This window comes from Clinocottus analis, unplaced genomic scaffold (genome assembly GCF_023055335.1).
Source record: "Clinocottus analis isolate CAN_PGR_092001 unplaced genomic scaffold, fCliAna1.0.p SCAF_9, whole genome shotgun sequence".
Taxonomy (NCBI): domain Eukaryota; kingdom Metazoa; phylum Chordata; class Actinopteri; order Perciformes; family Cottidae; genus Clinocottus; species Clinocottus analis.
In genome coordinates, this window is record NW_027176251.1 from 6,002,197 (window position 1) to 6,022,620 (window position 20,424).

Below are 20,424 nucleotides of genomic sequence, written 5' to 3' on the forward strand. Positions count from 1 at the left end.
AAGAGGTGGGATTGGCGCAGGTCGGCGGCGTCTCCTCAGAGCTTTTCGCCCCCCGCTGCTCGGACGGAAGAAAGGGTAAAGAGGAGGAGGAGACGCCGGAGCATTTGGAGCAGCGCGTCAGACGGACCAGTGGGGCAGGGTCAGGGGCCCGCGGGGTCGGAGGGTAGTCCTATAAAGAGCACGCACACTCACACACACACACACACACACGCACACGCACACACACACACAATATGTCTACACACATGCACGCGGTGATGATGGATGGCAGCGGGACAAAGCCGACGTTAACTATTGACTCTTGATGGATGATCCCATCCGCTACACTGCACGGCGAATTAGCGCGAGGTAAACCGGGCGACTTAAAGGAAAGGGGGAGTGAAACATACCCCCTACTAATACACCGGATCAGTGCCATACTTATAAAATAGACACACTGACTAACAAAGGTGAACATTAGCCTCAGATTGATATCTGGTAACGCGATACGCGCTTTTACGCACGGACCTACGTCCAAATCCAGCGCTTTGCATTGGGCCAAGCAGCTCTGTTTGATGTGAACAAAGCTTTCACATTGTCTCCTTTATCACCAGGCGCGCGCGCGCGCACACACACACACGCACACCCTATTGGCCACACACCGCGACACAATCACAGCATGCCCTCACAAGTTACTCTTCTTCTAAACAACGGAGGTGAGCCATCAGATCAGGTAGCCATATCAACGGTAATTTCCTTTCCAACTTTTTTGTCTTTCACTTCTTCAACTTTTTGACTTGCAGTTGTTAACCCTTTGAGGGCTCTGCCCACAATACCACAGTAAAAGTACTGTGTGAAGGTGAGATGGGTTCATCTAATACAAGAGTGACGCAGCCCGGTCACTGATACGCATCAGGCTGCTTCACTGCTATGGTGGTCTGTCGGACATGGCCTGTTCAGAGAGAGAGAGAGAGTTGATCAGGTCCCCAGTTTGAAAGTGACTCATGCAAACACAAAGGTTACAATAGAGAGCTGTCTGGTGTTGTGAAAATTCATCTTCAGCCTCGCCGCAGGCCATTAGCCTATTACCATGACACAACAAGAAATGCATCAAAGGCCGCTGAATCCAACAGGCAGCCGTGCAGCACACAGCGACAGCTTCACCCATCGTGTGTGCGTGCTGTCCAGAGGGGGCTTGATGAAGAGCTCTGAAATGTGTGTGATGCTGCATGTCAGCACGTGATGACAAAGCACAGCTCAGCATTCAGACTCACCCAACCGTGATGTGCTCCTCTCAACCTTTTACTCTCCGCTCATTCCTTCCCTCGATTTCCCCTTTTCCTTTCTGCCTCTCCTTTACCTCACGCAACTTTCTACCCCCTCCCCTCTTCTCCTTTTCTTCCTCCCCCTGTCAAGCTTTTGTTCTTTTGTGCTGCTCTGACACATTCCTCAAACACGCTGAAGAGAGGGAGAAGGGGAAAACAGAAGGGGAGAGGATGGAAAGGGGAAGAAAGAGAAAGGGGGAAACGTTAGGGAGAAAGTTAGACCAGAGTGCCGGTCATTTTTTATCTCATTGTTGTGGGGAAAAGGGATAGGGAGAGTCAGCGAAGAGAGACAGAGACAGAGAGAACTGCGAGATCAAAGACAAACAGATAGTGACAGAGATGGAGAGGTTGAGAAACAGAGAAAGAATGAAGGCGACAGATATGTAAAGAGAGACTCCTCTGTCTTTGGAGGCCAAAGAGGTGTTGGTTTGCTCCTCTGGTGCCAACTTTATTTCACTCATCTTTGTTTCCTTATGTTCCTCTCCAACTATGATCCGCGTGGGTTCACGAGAAAAACACACTCGGTGACACCCAAAAGAAATATGACGCTCACTTTCTATTTTTCTGCTTTTTGTTTCCTATTTCCTCTCCTTGTTCAAATGAGACACATTTGAACCATATCTGTGGAACCACTGTGGACTGTTTATTGTCCCAATGTGAACTTATCTTGGTGTAATGGGAAACTATCATGAGATACTTCATGCAATGTTCGCTCCATGGTTAGTATAGTGGTGCACTGTTGTTGCACTAGAATAATCTTTTTGTGAAAGGAGCAGCTCGCGGCACGAGTTAAAGCATGGGAAAGTGTGTGTGATCAGGCCATAGCAAGTCACACTTCAGTGGCATTCTCCACTTTATCATCCAGATGACCTCCAGTAAAAACTGCTCACCCCAGTAACCCTGGTAATCCCAGATGTGAACTTGACCCTGGCCTTCCTCACCGCCAACTCCTGGAAGTCATTATCACCCTCAGAGGAAGTCACAGGGTAAGATGTGCACATGCATGCAGACAAAAGTGTCACAAATTACAGTATCTTTCTCTTCCAGTGGGGGGTAAGGACTTCTCCAATCCAAGGGGTCGTATGATAAATCGAAGGGGTTGAGAGAAGATTAACTGGACGGGAAAGAACTGTGACACAAAGTGGGGTTCTTTTCTTTAATCTCTGTGCTTTTATTGTGAAATACAGCACAGTTCTGCCTCCTCAGGCCTCTAAAGATTATTAATTTACATGCAAAAAAAACCCCTCACGGCTCACATTTTCATTTTAAGGAGTCCCACTTCTCTGTTGAACATGCACAACTGTTGTGCACAACAAACGGTCTCTGTGACTCACACATTCACAGCCCAAAGTGTGTGCGGCGCTGTGGGGTGTTGGCATGCTGACCCACCAAACCAATGTGCGTTTGATTAGAGCAGAGGAGACGGCAGCAGAGACTGAGAGAGACCAAAGAGATTAATAGACGTTTTCGAGTGCAGAGGTGTGTGTTTGTGTGTTTGTTATATTGTGGATATAATATTTGTAATCGCAGCTTGTCAAAATCCTGAAGCAAAAAAAGGTTCTTTTGGGTAAAATTGGATGTTACAAGAATCAAACGTGGGTCAGACGTTTCTTTAAATCATACTCACAGACATCTCGCCACTGCTCGCAAGATGTTGTGTGTTTAAAACCTGAGAGTGGACTGTGAGTGTGTGTGTGTGAGTGTGTGCATGAGTCAAGCGGAGTCTCTTGTGTACATGAGACTAAACCTCCAGATGCCTGGGCAGTTGCACCCAGACGCCTGTATTACTCACACTCTATTCCTTTTGTCCTTATCCCCCCATCTCCTAAAATCTTTCTTCCCTCCCCCTCGAGTCTTTGTGGTTCTAATTATCGCGCTCATTTGTTATGGGTTGGTCTGGACGGAGCCGGAGCGGGAGCTGAGCGAGATTAGATTAGGAAGGAGAAGAACTGAAATTGTGCTGAACCCGTTTATTTTGCGTAAGTTCTTTTTAATTTGGCCTCGTTCATGATCCAATCCTCCCTTCTGTTGCTGCAGTTTGCCTACTCCGTCGGCCACCTACAGTTTAACGGGCCCACGGGCCCCTCTGAGGTGCTACGTGACAACAGCCCTGTAAAACAGCATTGTATAGGCTGAGTGATGCTGAATTGCTTCATGCTCAACCAGAAGATGGAGCACAACAGAAAGGAATGATTTAAAAGAGGGAGGTGAAATATGTAAAGAGATGAAGTGAAGTAGAGGAGGGTGGTTGTGTAAAGTGAGCCAAAGACGAGAAGAAAAACAAGCCCTGGTTCCCAGACTCTGGCTGCTTTTCACCTTATTTTATGTGCATGTGTTGTTTTTTCTCAAAACCGCTAAAAAAGTTCAATAAAAGTGCAGCCCTGTTTCTTTTTTATCACGTTACCCCTCCTTCTTGCATCCTACCGCTCTGCCCCTCCACCCTCACACCGCCTCTCACTCTGCACTCATTCTTTTATTTTCCCATTGCCTTTCCTCTTTGACCCGAGTCAACGATTGTTCGCTTTTGCTTTTTCCTCAGAGAGAGAGAGAGAGAGAGAGGGAGAGGGAGAGAGAGAGGGAGAGAGAGAGAGACTATTATGATGTCATGGATGAGGAAGGGCTGTTGAATATCTAACTGGAGGTCATCCTCTGGTCACTGTTACTGTATGTGAGCACTGTGGGTCCCTCAAGTCTTGACGAAAAGGGAATTTATCTTTGTGTTTTATTGTTTTTTTTAATCATCTTGAATAGCACCTCCGGTGCCACTGGGCAGGAATTATACAAATTCTGGAAGTTTAGGTGTCATTCAATTTTTTCAAGAAAAAAACTGAACTGTTAATGAAGAAACACTTGTATTTCCCTGTCTCTACACAATCAATGATGAGAGGGAAAGGATGTAAACGGATGCCATGTGACAGAATGGAAAGTTGCAGAAGTTTTACAAGTTCTGGGCCGCATATTTTCCGAAAATGTAATACTTAATTAATTTGTTACATGACACTGGGGACATAATCAGCTTTGCAAGCAAAGAAAGGCAGCTTGATTGCATCAGAAAAAGCATGAGACAGGTTTCAGCATTTCTTCGGACGCTCTGTATGTTCAACTCAATTCAGTTTATTTTGTATAGCCCAAATACAAGATTTGCCTCGGAGGGCTTTACAATCTGTACACATAACATCGCTGTCCCAGGACAGTAGATGTTTCAAAACGAAACCTGCAGTGACAACTTCCAGTTGTTTTCGTAGTTTAGGACGCGGGTGTAGAAATAGGTCAAAGTTGCCATGGAGTTGAGAAAAGGTCAAGGCTACAAAGCAGGCAGTGCAGCCGAAGGCTTCAGATTCAGTGCAACCTGTGAAAAGGAGTTTGTAAATACTGCTAATGGGCTGTCACGTTATATTTTAAATCAAACTTTCGTTTTAACATGGGGGCATTTAAACTGTCAGGACCTGTTTAAAAATGTGCAATCTGACTGTTTAGTAGTTTACCTTGTAATCCAGCAGAGGGCGCTCTTAAACATTACCATCAGTGTGACTATTGCACGCCTTGTTGAGCTCAGTTAAGCTAATACATTGATCAAGTCCTCAATTCAACAGCAGCATTTTTACATAATATTGTAGAAGGGCCCTGAATCAAAATCTAGTTGTAAAGCCTTCATTACTAATTGTGCTTATCTGGTGCATTTTACTAAATTAATCTGTACTTCTTAATCATTTCATATGCATAGCAGGTTCAGCCAGACTAGAGGTTATATTTTAAATTTCAGGTTTAAAGGACAGAGAACATGAAGGCTTCTAGCATAGACAGACGAGAGAGATGTATTGCATTTCTTATTTGGTGGATGCAAACAGTTGATATAAAAAAAAACAACATCTGCCTACATTACAGTTCGTCGCATGCATCTAAAAATATATTTTTCATGCACAGAAAAAAAGTAGAAAAAAATACAAAAGTGTGCAACACTGCCATCATGTGTGTATCAGCGTGTGAGGAGCGCTTGTTGAGGCTAGTTGATAAAGTGTGTGAAATAGTCTAAACATTTAATATTCTACATGCCTGTGGCTGTCTACTCTGCTCAAGGAGCTTCTGTTACTGTCAACACTGATATTATTAAACTACTTTCATGCCTTGACACTGAAAATGCCCAGAAGTACAACGGAAAGAAAGATTACTTATATTTCTTAAATAGGTCAGAATTTATTCTTTCAGAAAAAGAAAACAGTTCTCATCTGAATAGGTCTGGACCACCATGTGTGAGTGTAGCAACAATTATGGATTTAGGTCGAGTCTTCTTTAGTGATTTGGGTTTGGAAATCAAATCTTATCAGAGCATTGCAGCAGGACGGAGTTATTGATCTTCTGCAGCTTTGATGAAGCACGTACTCGCTGTTCGTAAATGTGACTCACTGCCTTCCAGTACTAGTGATGGTTTTGTTCTCTAGTCTGTTCTGACAAAGTGGTTTTGGTGAAGTTTGTATGAACAACTATGAGCTGTGAGATGAAGTCAACATTTGAACTCATATGTTTTTATTGCTCATAGTCGGCAGTTAACGAGTTTTCCCAGATTTCTCTAGTTTTTCTATTATTGATTGTCCAGATTATGCTTTTCGATCAGTTAAGTTGTTACAGTGATATCCCATTTTACGCAAATATAGTGTCGTGGAAATGACTGGATCAATTGAAAATGTTTTGTTCATTAAATAATACCACAAGTGTAGCAAATGAAATGATTAGTGTAAAACACACATCTGTGCCATTCATGCATTCATTTTTGTCACTTTAAATGAAATAAAATCCCTTAATATCGTCAGTGACACATGCATAACATGTGGAATATAACACATTACATCAAACATACACAACATGTAGTGACATGTTGTTGACTGTCGATACCAAAACAAACCCTTTTCAAAATAAGTTTTTGTAAAACGTGTGCAGAAGTCTTAGTGTCCGATTTGGTTCTCTCAAATTAATGTCGGTAGCAATACACAATAATGAGAAGAGCCAATAGCAACCAGAGCCACGTCATCCTGAAGCTGGGCGCATCAGCAGTGCGTGAGTCCTGGCATCCTCTGGCGTTGTTGTTTGGCCTTGCATCGACCGGGTTCCCCTCAAAGTGGACCGGCAGGCACTGGTTGCCCAACTCCTCGCAGGCCAGGATCAGATGTTTGGTTTCCCTCTGGACGCTCCTGATCCCGCACGTGCCCGGTTGACTCCTCACCGTGACGAAGGTGAACGGCTGCCGGCTGATGCACAGGTTCTCCTTGTACACCGCGCCGCCCTCGCTGGTGCACACGGCCTTCACCCGGTCCAGGTCGCCCTGCTGCAGGAAGGACTGCGTGGGTCTGTCACAGCCGCCGTTGTTCCGGATGTAGCTCTCCCACTCGTTCTGGTCCAGAGAAGAGGGAATGCCCGCGCGGACGTGGCGCTTGAGGAAAGTGTTGAAGCCGTTGTTCCATTTGGAGAGCTGGCAGGGAGCGTCGTTTTTAGCCAGCGCGGGAGCACCCATTAGGAGACAGGCGGCGAGAGGGAGGAAAGCTCCGAGAGCAGCCATTGCACAGCAGACCTAGAGCGAGACAGACATGTTAACACCTTTCACCTCTATCATCACTCAGTGAACCTTTACGTCGTACTTGTTCTGTTTGACCAAAGAAGTTTCATGACACGTCTGTAGACAAAGTGCGCAGGAGCGCAGCGCGCAGCTGTCTGTCTTCTGTATCTTAAACATGGAAGCAGGAGGTCGAGAGAACTACTCTACCTTGTTTGGGAAGCAGTGGTTTCGTCTGTGGTTGAATAATGGTCTAATAGCTCTACATGAGAGATTCCTTTAGTTACGGTTCCACAATTGTACTTCCTGCCTGAGCGGGAGTGGCCTCAAGTTTAGAGCGTAAACTGTGTGTGTGTGTGCAGTACATGAACGTGTCCACACGGCGGCGCTTCAGAGAGGAGGTCCAGTTACACACATAAATACCTGTTCATAGTCCAGTAAGATATTTTTAGACTCTCTCTCTCTCTCTCTCTCTCTCTCTCTCTCTCTCTCTCTCTCTCTCTCTCTCTCTCACACACACACACACACACACACACACACACACACACCATGGACAAATGAAAGCAGGTGAGGTTGCCAAGTTCGGTATTTTAATGAGGTGCCCATGTTGAAAAGTTATATACGACAACAACAAAAAATAGACAGACGGAGATAATGGCACCAAAAACACGTTTTGCAATAGAATTAACACATGTACATAAATATAACTCATCCATTTACAATATAATCCTCTAAATTGAGTTCAGAGCTCAGCATCAGTCTATACTTAGCACTTTAAATCCCTTAATGACCATTATCATAAATTTCCGTTTGAAAATACCTCCTGTGTGTCAATGCTCAAGTCCAGAGGGCTAAAAAGAAAATCGTAAGGTGGCATTGAATTCACAGGTAAATATTTCATAAGTCTATTACATGTCATACAGTGCAGTGTGCTTGTGTTTCAAGGCAGGAAGATAAAATAACATCCAAAGGTGTAACAAAAAAACCTAATATCTTACAGAGTATTTACATGAAGTAATCATGCATCCCGGACATTGCAAGAGCAAACGTACGACTCAGCAAACTGACGTAGTTACACCAACTGCTTCACTTGCAGGCCGAGGGTGTTGTGAGCATCTGGACTGAAGCTCTGGAGCGGGCGCCGTCAGTTGGGTTCAGTCTCAGGAGACGGTGAGGGCTCTTCTTTCTTTTCTGCTTCAGACGTCGGGTTCAGAGCCATGTCTTGTTTTTTCTCTTTTGCTTTCTCTGGCTCCTTCATCCTGAAACATGAAAGGGAAGAGTCATTCCCACTGAGACTTCAGTACGCTTCAAGTACGCTGTTAGTGGAGTGTGTTATGTTGTCCAGCAGAGGTCCTCATTTGTTAAAGAATGCATGGAGGGTGGTGTGAGTCGATGGCTTTTAGTGGAGCTCTGTTGAATTCAATTAAGTCTCCTCGGACACAGAAATATGTTATATGATAATTAAGTGGATAACTAAAAACAAATGGTCAACAAAGACAGAGGAAATGTGCTGAAGTGACTGCGTATGTCTCCATCAGCCTGAATGTCCACCGGAGGCTTTTCAAAAACACTTTCCAGTACAGTTTCGAGTTGTCTTGTCAACATTTTTCCCGACAGCCTGTTGAAATTCCTTCAGCAGTAATACTATGAAGAAGAGGTGTTACAGGAGAGGATACGTCACTATAAATGAGTGGTTAAAGCAGAGAGAGGTGGTCAGGAATCTAAGTCTTAGAGGTGAAGGTTTTAAGGTCAAAGGTTATAATTTGTATCGTTGACCTTGACATGGAAGCAGGCCGGTTACTGGGTAGGACGTCCCAGCTAGAGGTAGAGCTACAGATCAAAAGACAGAATCACATGACCAAAACAGAAAGAAACGCTTTGATTTATCATTTCAAAAGAGGCCGCGAACAAAGAGTTCAAAACTCACGCTCTCGCCGTCCTCCGCTCTTGGCGGTGACATTTGAGAGTAATCGCAAACGGCTGATTGACATTATGAAAGTCAGCGGTTCCCAAAGGGGGGTGCAGGGCCCTGCGAAGGCTCCCTGGATCCTCGTGAAGGGAGTGTGCGGGTTATGGTCAGATCGAATCTCCTCAAATTTCAGTTTAAACATTAATTCGGTTCTATACAACATGTTCAACAATGAAAAGCAAATTTGAACCCTTAAAATCAAGATTCTGAGCTAACACACAGTGGAGCATACGGGACTTTGGGAACCGCTGGAGAGGTTAACTTACTGACTGGTGGGACACGCCACATACTTTCATTAATCAGTAGTCATTACGAGCGAAAATATTGCGGAACAGCCGTGTTATTGCAGCAAAGGTCAGAGAATCAGATTATCCTTTGCGCTGATCTTTGAGTTGAACTTTTATGGTGAAACCTCACAAAGAGGATTATACAGTGACTCACAATCAGTGTTGGTTGAATTAGAGTTCAACCAGCAATGTTTTCAAGGTCAATGCCAAAAACATGATTTGACCCTTTTCTTTCTTATTTGTTTAAAGAAAGCTAATGATGTAGGGAAATATGTCTCACCAAGTGGTTGTACGAGTCTGTATGGCTTCCTCTTGATGTTAAAGAGGCGCCTGACCTACAGTTTTATATAAATAGATATTAATGAGGATATACTTAATAATATAACAAGTGTCTCTCCAATATGGATTGTTTACAAAAAATGAATTTGTCATAATGTGTCCAAATGTAAATACTGTTTCTGGCATTTATGTTTACTTGTTGGCTGAAATATATACCAATACCAATATTTCTGTTATAAGCCCAAATCAGACAGTAATATCAGCCATACCAGTGTGTTGGTCAGACTGGGTTATATCATGTTTTCAACCAGTTTTTGTAAAATATAAATAGAGAGAAAGATGCTCATATTCCCAGTTTTCTCCAATAACTCTTTGTCTGTCATGGTATTGATCAAAGATCTGCGCTTCAGGATATCTGTCAAGCACAAAAAGAAAAAGTCACGCTGTCAGTGCAAAGTTGCGCATCCTTGTCAGTGATGAGATCAGGTAAACCACCTGTTTACCACGACTGATTCACGGTGGAGGAGTGTAAAAAATCTGCCGAGAGAGAAGATGGAGAATGAGAAGAGACGGGATGCGTCCACACGGACGGCTCCCACCGTTTCTGCGGATCGCCCAGTTAAACCAGAACCGTCGACAGAAACATCCCAGCGAAGCGCCTTACCGTATCGTCTTCACGATGAAGCGAACGATCACCGCCAGACCCACACAGCCACACATCACTCCTATTACTATAGCTGTGACTTCACCTGCAGGGGAAAACAGAACAGAGCTGTTGGACCATTCAAAGTAGTGTCGTGATTATCAGTCGTATCAGACACACAAACACAAATACAGTAAAAGCACGTATATTCTTACCAGAAGAGAGCTCCTTCCCTGATTCTAGAACAAACAAAAGATTAATCAAATCATGAGAAAACTGGATTTCATACACATTTCTCTGAGCAAAATCAGCTGTTCAGCTGTTCAAAGATATTGCTGCCTTTGACAAGCATGCTGATATCACAGGTCTTCCAGTTCAGTCACTCACTACAATGAGGACTTCACACAAATTCTTTCTCCTTTGTCTTTGTCTACCACTCTGTCTCCCTCTTTCACTTCTCTGTGTCTCTTTTTCTCTCCTTTTTTTTCCTCAGTTAGACTCTCGTGATAACAATGGAGTCAGTGTTTCGTTTCTGCAAAATCCTTTTTCTCTAATCAGCTCGCAAACAAACACTGAGTGCCCCTTGCTGTTCCACCCCTTCCCCCTTTTTTTCTGTCCCTCTCTCTATTCCTGCCGTCCAAAGGCTCTTTCACTCAGACAAAGTCACCGGTAATCCTTCATATTCCCACATTTCTCATGGATTGTACTAATTGCTGTGGTCCACATGGCCACCCACTGGCTTGTTCTTGTGGCTTGCATTACAGCGGGCTGACGTTACAAGCCACCAGTTCAGATGTGCCCTCGGGCTAAAACCCTGGAGGTCACAGCAGATGTGACCTTTTGCAACTTGACATTTGTGCAACCCAAAAGGATAAACTCTAAGAATATGCTCATCATATATGGGAAGTTATTTTCAGGCAAACGTTTCCAACACAGTGTGTGCTTATATTTCCAGTCAGCAGTCAACATAGTGATGGATGAAGTCCTCCTTCATGCTCTGTCTGTCTCACCTGCACTGAAGGAGGCAAAGGCGACCCTGTGGTTGAGCGGCTGCGTCACACGGTAGTTGTCCTGCAGCAGCATCCGGTATGGATCTTTGGCTTTACTGGAGTAAAGTATTGTCTCCATCCTCAGCAGCTGGAGTGGAGAAGGAAGAGGAGAGGAATGGGAGAACACGAGTTACAGTCCTCCTGAGGCCTGAAACTTAAAAGAGAAGGTAATTGATCGCAGTAAAAACTCAACTATTATCAGTAGTCCAAACATAATTAAAGTTACTTTGTAAACTGATTAAGTGAACAAATGTTAAATCATGTTATTAAGTGGTGGATGTGACTTCCCAGAGGTGGGGACTGTGACACTAACAGTGGATTGAGGCAGTGATTTAGAATACCTTTAACCTCAATAACATCATTATGGTCATAGATTGACTTACAAATCATGTCATCCACTAACAGTTTGTTCATTATGTTACTTCTAGTTCCTACTTATTTCCTACAATACTAAAAAATAAAGTTTTTGTAAGCTGAAATCGTCCACACAAAAAAAGTTATCATTTGACATTTTAATTTAATGTGTTTTAGTGCAGTGCGGTCATCCATCTCAGAGCTCATCGACTTTCTGATGACGGATAAGCTGCTGGGCTAAATTATTTCTGCCATAGTTTACCGTCTGATTACCAACTTGAGGTGTTAGAGTTGAGAGAGGATGTGTATGACCGTTTGTTACACAAGCAGCCAGTTTGCAAGCAAATGTTGAACCAATAAAAAGCTTAAACATCGTCAGACGGTAGCCCGTGGGTTCAGAGATGCATTTTGTCTTCTGCATGACGATCTGTTTGTCTGCATTTGAACAAAAGCTGGAACATTGATCATACTAATACAAACAATACAAAACAGTTCCAAAATATTACCCCATTGCCTATAGTTTGTAGAGATTAGGCCGTGATTGATGATTTTTTAAAATGGTTTTTATTAGTTAGAGTTATTCTATTTTGAAATTCGGAAAAAAATGTATGGCCCTTGGTATTTCAATATATATATATATATATATATATATATATATATATATATATATATATATATATATATATATATATATATGGACATGACCTTGATATATATATCCTTGATATTGTCTGTTGTGTTTACATGCACGTTTGTGTAATAATGTAAACAACATTTTTGACAAATCAAAATGTTAATCTTGTATTATTTGTATAATTTAAAGTGCAATGCGTGTACTTGCATTAGTATGCTATGATATTCATCATTAGGTCAGTAGCAAAAATTGTCTGTAAATAACAATAATATTGCTTTTGTAATTATTTCTGCAACAATAAATCATCCTGCATAAGTAATTATGGCCTAGTTCAAAATGTGCAAATATTTTAACGATCCAAAACCCCTCCAGAAGTACCCGGTTAAGCATCACTGCTTTGGTGTAAATGTGTGGTTTTTGTAGAATATGCACTCCAATACAAATCGATGTAAGCATGGGACATTGTTTGAATCCCTGTTGGATCCGTTAGTTTGTCTGGTAGATGCAGCAGGGATGCAAAACAAAATCAACAGCGACATGAAAGGTAAACACAGAGTTGGAGCTTGATGCATTTCTTTAGATGAGTGTCTGTGCCCCAGCGTTACCTGAGCCTTTGAGATTTGAACCCTCTCGTTGAACAGCGTCCACATCACACTCTGGTAGCAGGGCGGCGTTGTCAGGGAGCCGTTGTAGCGGTAGTAGCGTCCCAGATCCTTCGGGAGCAGAGACTGGATGTCGAAGGCCGGAATGAAGACCTTCTGATCTGCCAGTGGGGGGGGAAGGATGTGAACGTGAGGTCTCATAGATACAACACCGTGTTTGACGACAACACATGTAAGGAATTTACAATGTGATTCATTTGTCGTAAAAAGGGAACAACTGCAAAGTAATCAAGTAGACGTACCAGCATGTCTGATGCGGCTCAGGTAGTTGAGGATGTTGTTAAATGCGGGGTTGGTCTCCTCACCCGTCTGGGAAACCAAAAATCAGGCTCCAATGTTTATTGCTTCGTTCAAAATCCAATTCACGCTACTGTTGATTTGCATTTGTTTGTATTACCACAATGAGAATTCCTAAAACAGCCAAGCCGTCACTCTGCGTCATCGCCGTGGACATGTTGGGGTAGAGCTCAGAGTTGTAGTGCACCACATGGAGCTGGAGGAAGGAGGAACACTGTGAGTTTGTCTATTCACACTCGAGAGAAAGGGAGAGAGAGACGTCCTGGTTCCTCCTGACAGCCGAGGGTTAAAAGAAGAGCGAGTGGAGGAGAGAGATGCGTGCAAACGCAGTTGTTCCTCTGAGAGAATGACCGAAGAAAAATAAAGAGCGACGAGGAGACCGATGTGAATGAGAAAGAGCTTAATTGTCTCATTATGTAGGACCACTCATGCAAGAAATGGTCCATTTTCTTTTTTTTTTTTTACTAATATTTGTCCTCTCTTACATTATGTTTGTGATATTTTCTTTTCTCCACCAACTTATTTCTAACATTTTAATCTGCTGAAATGCTCTCATGCTGGGCGTCCAGTAGCTCACCAGCAGAGCTGTGGCCCATAAGGCTCCTTACTGAAGTGACCCGCGCTCTCTTCCCCTCCCCTGTTGCTTCAGCTGCACTATCAAATAAAAGCCCCAAATATCCTTCATGCCTTTAACCTGTTTAAACAGTTAATGTTTGTTTAGTTTTTTGTTGGATCCACATTTTTAAAACAACAATTAAATTCACATGTGCAAAAATAAACATGGTATCTGTGGCATGGATAATGATCTGACCAAAGTATCCTCTGCTTTATGGTCAATCTTTATCTAAATGGGACCATAGTTTACGAAATGAAAAATCATGTTGTATTGAAGAAGCTGTGAAACTAGCAACTAGCAACATAGCAACACAAGACCATAAACACGTGTTTACAATGTTTACTGGGGCAATAAATCACATGAGTAGGATCATTCAGGATCATACTTCCCCCCTGATGGCATTAAGAATGCAGGTTTGCTTGTCCTGTAGAAACTTAGTCATACATTTTTTAAATCTGCCGTAATCCATGGTAATCTGCTGTGTTTGTATAATTGTAAAGGCTCAGTTACATCACTATTCTCTGAATTTAAAAAGTTAATTGTGTGAACACACAATTGGCATCCTGGTTTATCCTAATTATTTTACATGCACTAATGTCACTTTATTATCTAAAGTAGTAGAATTAGTAGAAATAACACGTTTGCATCCTCTTGTCTGTAACGATGAACAGAAATTTGTTCTCCCTTTCGATTTTTAACATTGAAAATCAGGATTCAGAGGCAAAGCTCTCTGGATTGTTACCATCTACAGTGCGCCGTGTCGACATACCTCTGCATCTGCACTCAGTCCGTTGATGGTGTGTTCACTGCCCCCGTCACTCGGGCCGCCGCTGCCCCAGTGGAGGTGCATTTGCACCGCTGTGAAGAGCCAGGGCAGCCCCCCTATTCCCATCCAGTCAGGGAGCTCAATGACCGCTGGTGGACAGAGGAGCCAAACAAGACGCTCTCATTCAACTGACGGGGAAAGACGGCTGAACAAGAAACTACTAGGAAGGCCTTTTTAGCTTAAAAGAAGTAGTAACATTTGAAGCATACCCTGCATTTCAAGTAAAAGGTTTGCTGCCAGGTTACAATTGAGGATGGTGCAATATCAACAGATCCAGCATGAGGCTGCTTGGATACCGAGGAGTGGGTCATGTTCGGAGCCGGCTGCCATACTTACCTGTGTGTCCGTTGTTGTACATCGTGAAGGGCTTGTTGCCGTGCTGGCTGTAGCCCAGAGGGGTCAGGGGGATCAAACCGGGGTCATACTTTGTCAGGGTGGTAACCACATCAACAGGGGACTGAGAATTGCCACCACAGTCGGGGAAATACTGCGACCACTCGGACTGACCCACCAAGCCTTCGACAAGAGAAAAGACGGAAAACAACGATGTCACCAAATCACACAGCCACACGGGGGGACCGGCTTCCAGTCCGCCAGTGAAGAGTCTCCATTGATCGGCCTCTAATTATATAAGACAATTAATCAGGATCTCTTTCGGCTCACAGCCTCATGGTGGTCAATTGGATAAAACATATAATAATAAAATAAACAAACACAATATTTTGTTAATTGGATCTCTGACTACACAAAGCTTTGTTTCATGTTTGGGCCATTTGAGATATAAAGGATCAACAGTGTCTCTCTGCTATTTCTGGTTTAACATCCTTTCAGTGGAGCTGCATTGAAAACAAGTGGCATCTTATTTAATCTAAATTTGCAGACTTTTTATTAAATTCCACAATCCAGCATTGACCTCGGTTACAATTGTTCTGCCGTCATGGAGCGAATGTTTTCTACACTGGTATCAATAACAACACATGACGGCGTGTGTGTATCCATAACCACAGAGACCGTCGTCTCAATAATCATCTCTGACCACATCTGTTGTTGAGCTGTAATGAACGCTGCTCTGGATCCGACGATAGAGACTAAAATGTAAATCAGTTACAATGCAGGTGACGTGCAGCTCCATTGAAGCAAAGACACTCACACACACATGAACGGCGACAGCAATAGCAGGTGATCGAGCCGCCTCATTAAATAACCTTTAAATAACCGTCCACTGACAAACGCACTTTAATCAAAACTGACCTTTTCCAAACCTGGCCCTTCACTATTATCCAGATGCTCTGACATCTTTAGTATGATTATAGTTTAATTACAGAATCAAATATTTGTTTTTACCTTATCTTTTCTTTCTTTAATTTCTTTAATTAATTGTCTCTTTCCTGTATTGAAAAGAGATGGAATAATTGTATCCCATAGCTAGATATTACAGATGTACAACTGACTATTGACTTTTTAGAATGTATAACTTGTAAAGGCAGGAAAAAAATTAAAACATTATTAAATCACAGGAAACTATTTTAAACGACTGATTCCTGAAAAAAAAACTGATTAATAATCCAATTATAATAATATATTTTTTGAAACTTCCTCTTAGAAAGATATCGACCTACAGTTTATTTGCGTTTGAAAATATCTATAAGTGTCCTGTTTTTGTACATTTGTGCATAATTATAGAGATTGAATAGTTACAGGTCGGTTATTGTAAGAATCTACAGCTAATGTACTCATGTGTACACTGAATTCATATGATATATTTCAAATTTAACAATTAATTGGTATGTAAAAAATGAAGAATAATTAAAGGAAAGATAAATACTGAAAAAAGTAATTGAGGGAGATGAAAGTCATTCAGGCTCTGCTTCACTGAGTAAAAAAGGAATATTGCATAATAAAAGAAAGTTGGAAAAAAAGAGTGAGTGAAAAAGAGAGTGACACGTGAATCAAAGAATCTGAATTTCAATTGCGAGGAGAGGAATGCTTTAGAAATCAGACCAGGAATGTGTCCGTGGTTGCAACAGAAACAGAACACAGTATAATTCATATATTTTCAAATGCTGAATTTGCTCATGTTAAAGTCGTTGAGAACAAGTGTGTATATTTATGTAAAAGGGATAAAGAAAAAGGTAAAGCCCAATCACAATGCATAGGAGCACTGTACCGTGTACAATTCTCTCTCTCTCTCTCTCTCTCTCTCTCTCTCTCTCTCTCTCTCTCTCTCTCTCTCTCTCTCTCTCTCAATGTGGAGGGGACTTTACATGCGTGATGTAAACACATACCTCTCCCACTGCTTTCTTTCCCGGTGCCCGCAACCCTCCTGCACCTCTAATCTGTTTTCTGCCCCCCTGCCCTTCGCTACCCTCCGCAGCAAAGCCCCTCACCATGACCCGACATCAAAAGTGAGTCCCGTGGCACCGCCGCTGGTCGCCATGGAGGTCCCCATGGTAACCGGAGGGTGAAAATTCTGACCCTCTCCGAGCGCGCCGTCCCCGTCCACAATGCAGGCCGGATCAAAGACACACACGTATCTATTTACTCACTTGGATCGTGGTGAGAAAATGATGGAAACGAGGACCGACTCTCTCGATTCCTTTACGTAACGGTCCGTCTCTCGTGGGGGATAAAACATGTAACGCTGCGCTTTTGTGTGACAAAATGTTGTGCATAACAACAATGACTTTCCACTTCAGCTAACAGCTCAGCAGTGGCCACATCATGCAATGCCGCATCGCACAACATGCTTCTCTCACACACACACACACACACACACACACAGACATACACGACCTCACTGATTCATCTGGAATGTGGATGGATCTCAGTGACTGTAATTCGAAGAAAAAAAATGCCAAAAAGACAAACAAAACACATTTGAACCCAAGACACACGTCACTAAACATACTGTACCATAATATTCCACCACAAATGTCACAATACACTTGCCTCCATGTGTTGACGCCTGAAGGGCCTGTGTGTAGATGTATAGGTACCAGTTTGCTCCAGTCACGGCCTCTTTGGGTCGCTGCGTGTTCTGTATGTATTATACACACCGGCGCTGCTCTCCTGAATACATGCAGAGCTTGGTGGTCTGTGTGCCCCATTCATTCCCACAATGTCATTGTCCACGGCATAGGCAGCCAGTGTGCGTCCACGACACAATCAACACATACGTTATTGTGCGCCGCAACAATACAGGCCACGATTTGGTATGCTTTTGCTTCATCCCGTCCCATCGCCCTCTCTCTGTACAGCACCCTCGTCCTCGTGCACCTGCCTCCCTCCGCCTGTCTCTCTCTCTCTCTCTCTCTCTCTCTCTCTCTCTCTCTCTGCCTTTTTCTTGCTTTCTTCCTCTCTATCCCCCTCTACCCCTTCATCATCTCTGTGTGACTGCTGTGCTCATGCCAGCTTGTTGAACTGTTACTAATACACACACACACAGAGAGAAGTAGAGGGAAACGGAGGGAGAGCGGTTGGGAGATAAGAGGGTAAAATATTCCACAATGTACAGAAGCTGACTGTTTTGGAGATGCAGGTTTAACATGGGAAGAGTCTTCATTCGAGTAGTTTTATTCCCACAGTTGCACTTATTTTCAGTAAACTTTAGGATGTATTTGTTATTAGCAGACAGGATTACTCTAAATTAAGACTTGATTTCCTGATTTTGCTCCTGATCTATAAAGCGTTTAATAATAAAGCCCCAGATCACACAATATGGCTGACATATGTCAAAATGTTTTCAGATTATCATCCACCCTCTTTGCATGTTGTGTTTTAATCAGGCTCTGCTACACTTTGACTTTGCATGAGATTATGTGTGTTACAAATGAACTCACCAGCGTAGGTCCAGGTAACTTCCTCTGAAAACAAAACAAAATAGAAAACCTCTAAAACTCTCATTTTTATCCTCTTCCTTTAGTTCACAGGTTCTACATTTAATTTTCATTCAAAGCTGACCACGTCAAATGTCACATACCTCCATCATATGTTGTGTTTTCCTCACTTCTAATCAGTTATCATTAATATCATTAAAGTGCAAATGTATAGTTCTACTACTGCTCAAATACTACTACTCCAATTGTTATTTCTGTATTTTTTTTTTCTATACAGCTCACATTGAAACACCCACACACTCTACAAGAACAATATCACGGCAAAACAATCTCACATGATGCTGATTATTTTGTTGATAAAGACCTTACCAGCAGCAGGGGCAGTCGTCCACTGGAAAAAATGAAGCATGAGAAGGATAAAAAGACCCAAACAGTCCATGTTAGCCTTCCTTGCCCATACACAGCAATGAATAAAAGTGAACATAGAGATGAGGAGCGAGGGAGAGAGAAAGAGAGAGGGAGAAGGAGAGAGAAAGGGAAGGGGGGCGAGGGGGTGGAAAGGGGGCGGGGGGGGCGACTGGGTCCAGCGATCCCACCTGCCATGGCTCTGTTTAGCAGCCACAGTGTGGATGTTGCATGCTGGCTCCACTCTGGCAAGCAGGGCACCAGAACAGGTCTCAGCAAGAGAGAGATGGAGAGAATGTGAAGAGAAGAGAGAGAAAGAGTGTGGGCAGAGATGGAGAGAAATCAGGGACGCAAAGGGGGACCAGTGGGTGAGAACTAATTCAGTGTTACAGAGTCGCTGGATGAAGGAGGTTGAGGGGAAGAATGCAGCGCTGAAACGATAAAGATATAAATGCACCGATCACATGGGAGAAATGTGTGAACCTGAGAAGAGTCTGAATGCTAAACGTTTTTTAAAAAAAGGGTTTTTGAGTTCTTAGGTGAGAGAAAGTTGTTTCTTTGATGGTATACTTCATCTGACTTCAATTTTCATTTGTTCAAAATGTATCTTTCCATGAAGAATTGTTACAAGAAGAAGAACTGACAGAAGTATACATCGCTGAATACAAAACAATAAACATGTAAGCAGTTAAAGAGAGATCTTTCGTTCTCAGTTTAGTTTTTTTGGCTCATGTACACTCTTGTACTTCATCTTGTGTGGCTGCATGTGAACTTGTGTACATTACTTTTCTATGGTACACTAGTGAAGGACATATTTGATTTACAATATATCTTATATTTTTTATTGTCACAATGTTTTGTACAGTGCAAAAATGTAATTGTTATAATACCCCAGTGATCATGTCGTGACCTCTGATGTCCCGCCCCAATAGAACGGGAACCAATTACTTTATAATTATGTGTGTAGATGCGTAGTACTAATTGCTTTTGTCATGTATTTGTTACGTTTATTGTAAATGAACAAGCTTGGTGGAACGCAGGTTTAATGATTTTAATGGCAGCTTCATGTATAGTGCTCTCAGATATAATTATAATAATAAATACAAAATGTAAATGTGAGACTTCTGTGTGTGTGTGTGTGTGTGTGTGTGTGTGTGTGTGTGTGTGTGTGTGTGTGTGTGTGTGTGTGTGTGTGTGTGTGTATATATACATAATTTAGGGTTTTGATTTTGGTTTGACTTTTACATTAGACATTTATATATATATATATATATATATATATATATATATATATATATATATATATATATATATATATATATATATATATATATATATATATATGATGTAAACACATACCTAAACACATAAAAGAGTGTTGACTGAAGTTTTTTCAGTGGCTTCAGGGTCCTGGTGTCGTGCTGCTTCACGGTGTCAAAGTCAACATTATTAATGATGTAAGTAACATCTGTGCTGATGACGAGTCAACATGTCAAATATGGAAAAGGTCTGGTGTTTTTTCATCTTACTTTCTCTGCACTGCCACATGCTGTGTCTCTGTTGGGATTGCAAACACTTGCAACATCAACATTCTGTGTAGGAAAAATTTTTATGCCGTTTATGTAATCCGCATTAATACTGGCAGTGAGTTCAGTTTTAAAATGCTATGTTTCAGATTTTCAGTATGTCTCTATTAAAAATATAACATACACAGAACA

General features: G+C 42.4%; 2 protein-coding genes across 5 annotated transcripts; both read right to left on the minus strand.

The window, feature by feature from the left end:
* Positions 1-5,103: 5,103 nt before the first annotated feature.
* Positions 5,104-7,187, minus strand: LOC137781028 (angiogenin). The gene is made up of 2 exons (XM_068569528.1): positions 7,060-7,187; positions 5,104-6,867 (listed from the first exon to the last, which is right to left on the minus strand). The coding sequence occupies exon 2, from the start codon at positions 6,853-6,855 to the stop codon at positions 6,271-6,273; it is 585 nt and encodes a 194-aa protein (XP_068425629.1). The 5' UTR covers positions 6,856-6,867; positions 7,060-7,187; the 3' UTR covers positions 5,104-6,270.
* Positions 7,188-7,417: 230 nt separating this feature from the next.
* On the minus strand, positions 7,418-18,785 carry ca14 (carbonic anhydrase XIV). Of its 4 annotated transcripts, XM_068569524.1 has the most exons (13): positions 18,671-18,785; positions 18,305-18,328; positions 14,802-14,981; positions 14,409-14,554; positions 13,124-13,219; positions 12,969-13,035; positions 12,670-12,827; positions 11,038-11,164; positions 10,243-10,266; positions 10,049-10,133; positions 9,880-9,921; positions 8,626-8,679; positions 7,418-8,108 (listed from the first exon to the last, which is right to left on the minus strand). In XM_068569524.1, exons 1-13 carry the CDS (start codon positions 18,783-18,785, stop codon positions 7,994-7,996), a joined length of 1,233 nt encoding a protein of 410 aa, XP_068425625.1. In that variant the 3' UTR covers positions 7,418-7,993. The 4 variants fall into 4 exon arrangements, with proteins under 4 accessions (XP_068425625.1, XP_068425626.1, XP_068425627.1 ...); XM_068569525.1 differs by lacking the exon at positions 9,880-9,921 and having other exon boundaries at positions 18,671-18,782; XM_068569526.1 differs by lacking the exon at positions 8,626-8,679 and having other exon boundaries at positions 18,671-18,782.
* Positions 18,786-20,424: the final 1,639 nt, after the last annotated feature.

Coding starts and splice junctions, on each gene's coding strand:
- LOC137781028 (XM_068569528.1), bottom strand. CDS start 6,855: ATGGCTGCTCTCGGAGCTTTCCTCCCTCTCGCCGCCTGTCTCCTAATG.
- ca14 (XM_068569524.1), bottom strand. CDS start 18,785: ATGTTCACTTTTATTCATTGCTGTGTATGGGCAAGGAAGGCTAACATG. Junction 18,329..18,670: donor GACGACTGCCCCTGCTGCTG/GTAAGGTCTTTA, acceptor TTTTGTTTTCAG/AGGAAGTTACCTGGACCTAC. Junction 13,036..13,123: donor TTTTAGGAATTCTCATTGTG/GTAATACAAACA, acceptor TTGGTTTCCCAG/ACGGGTGAGGAGACCAACCC.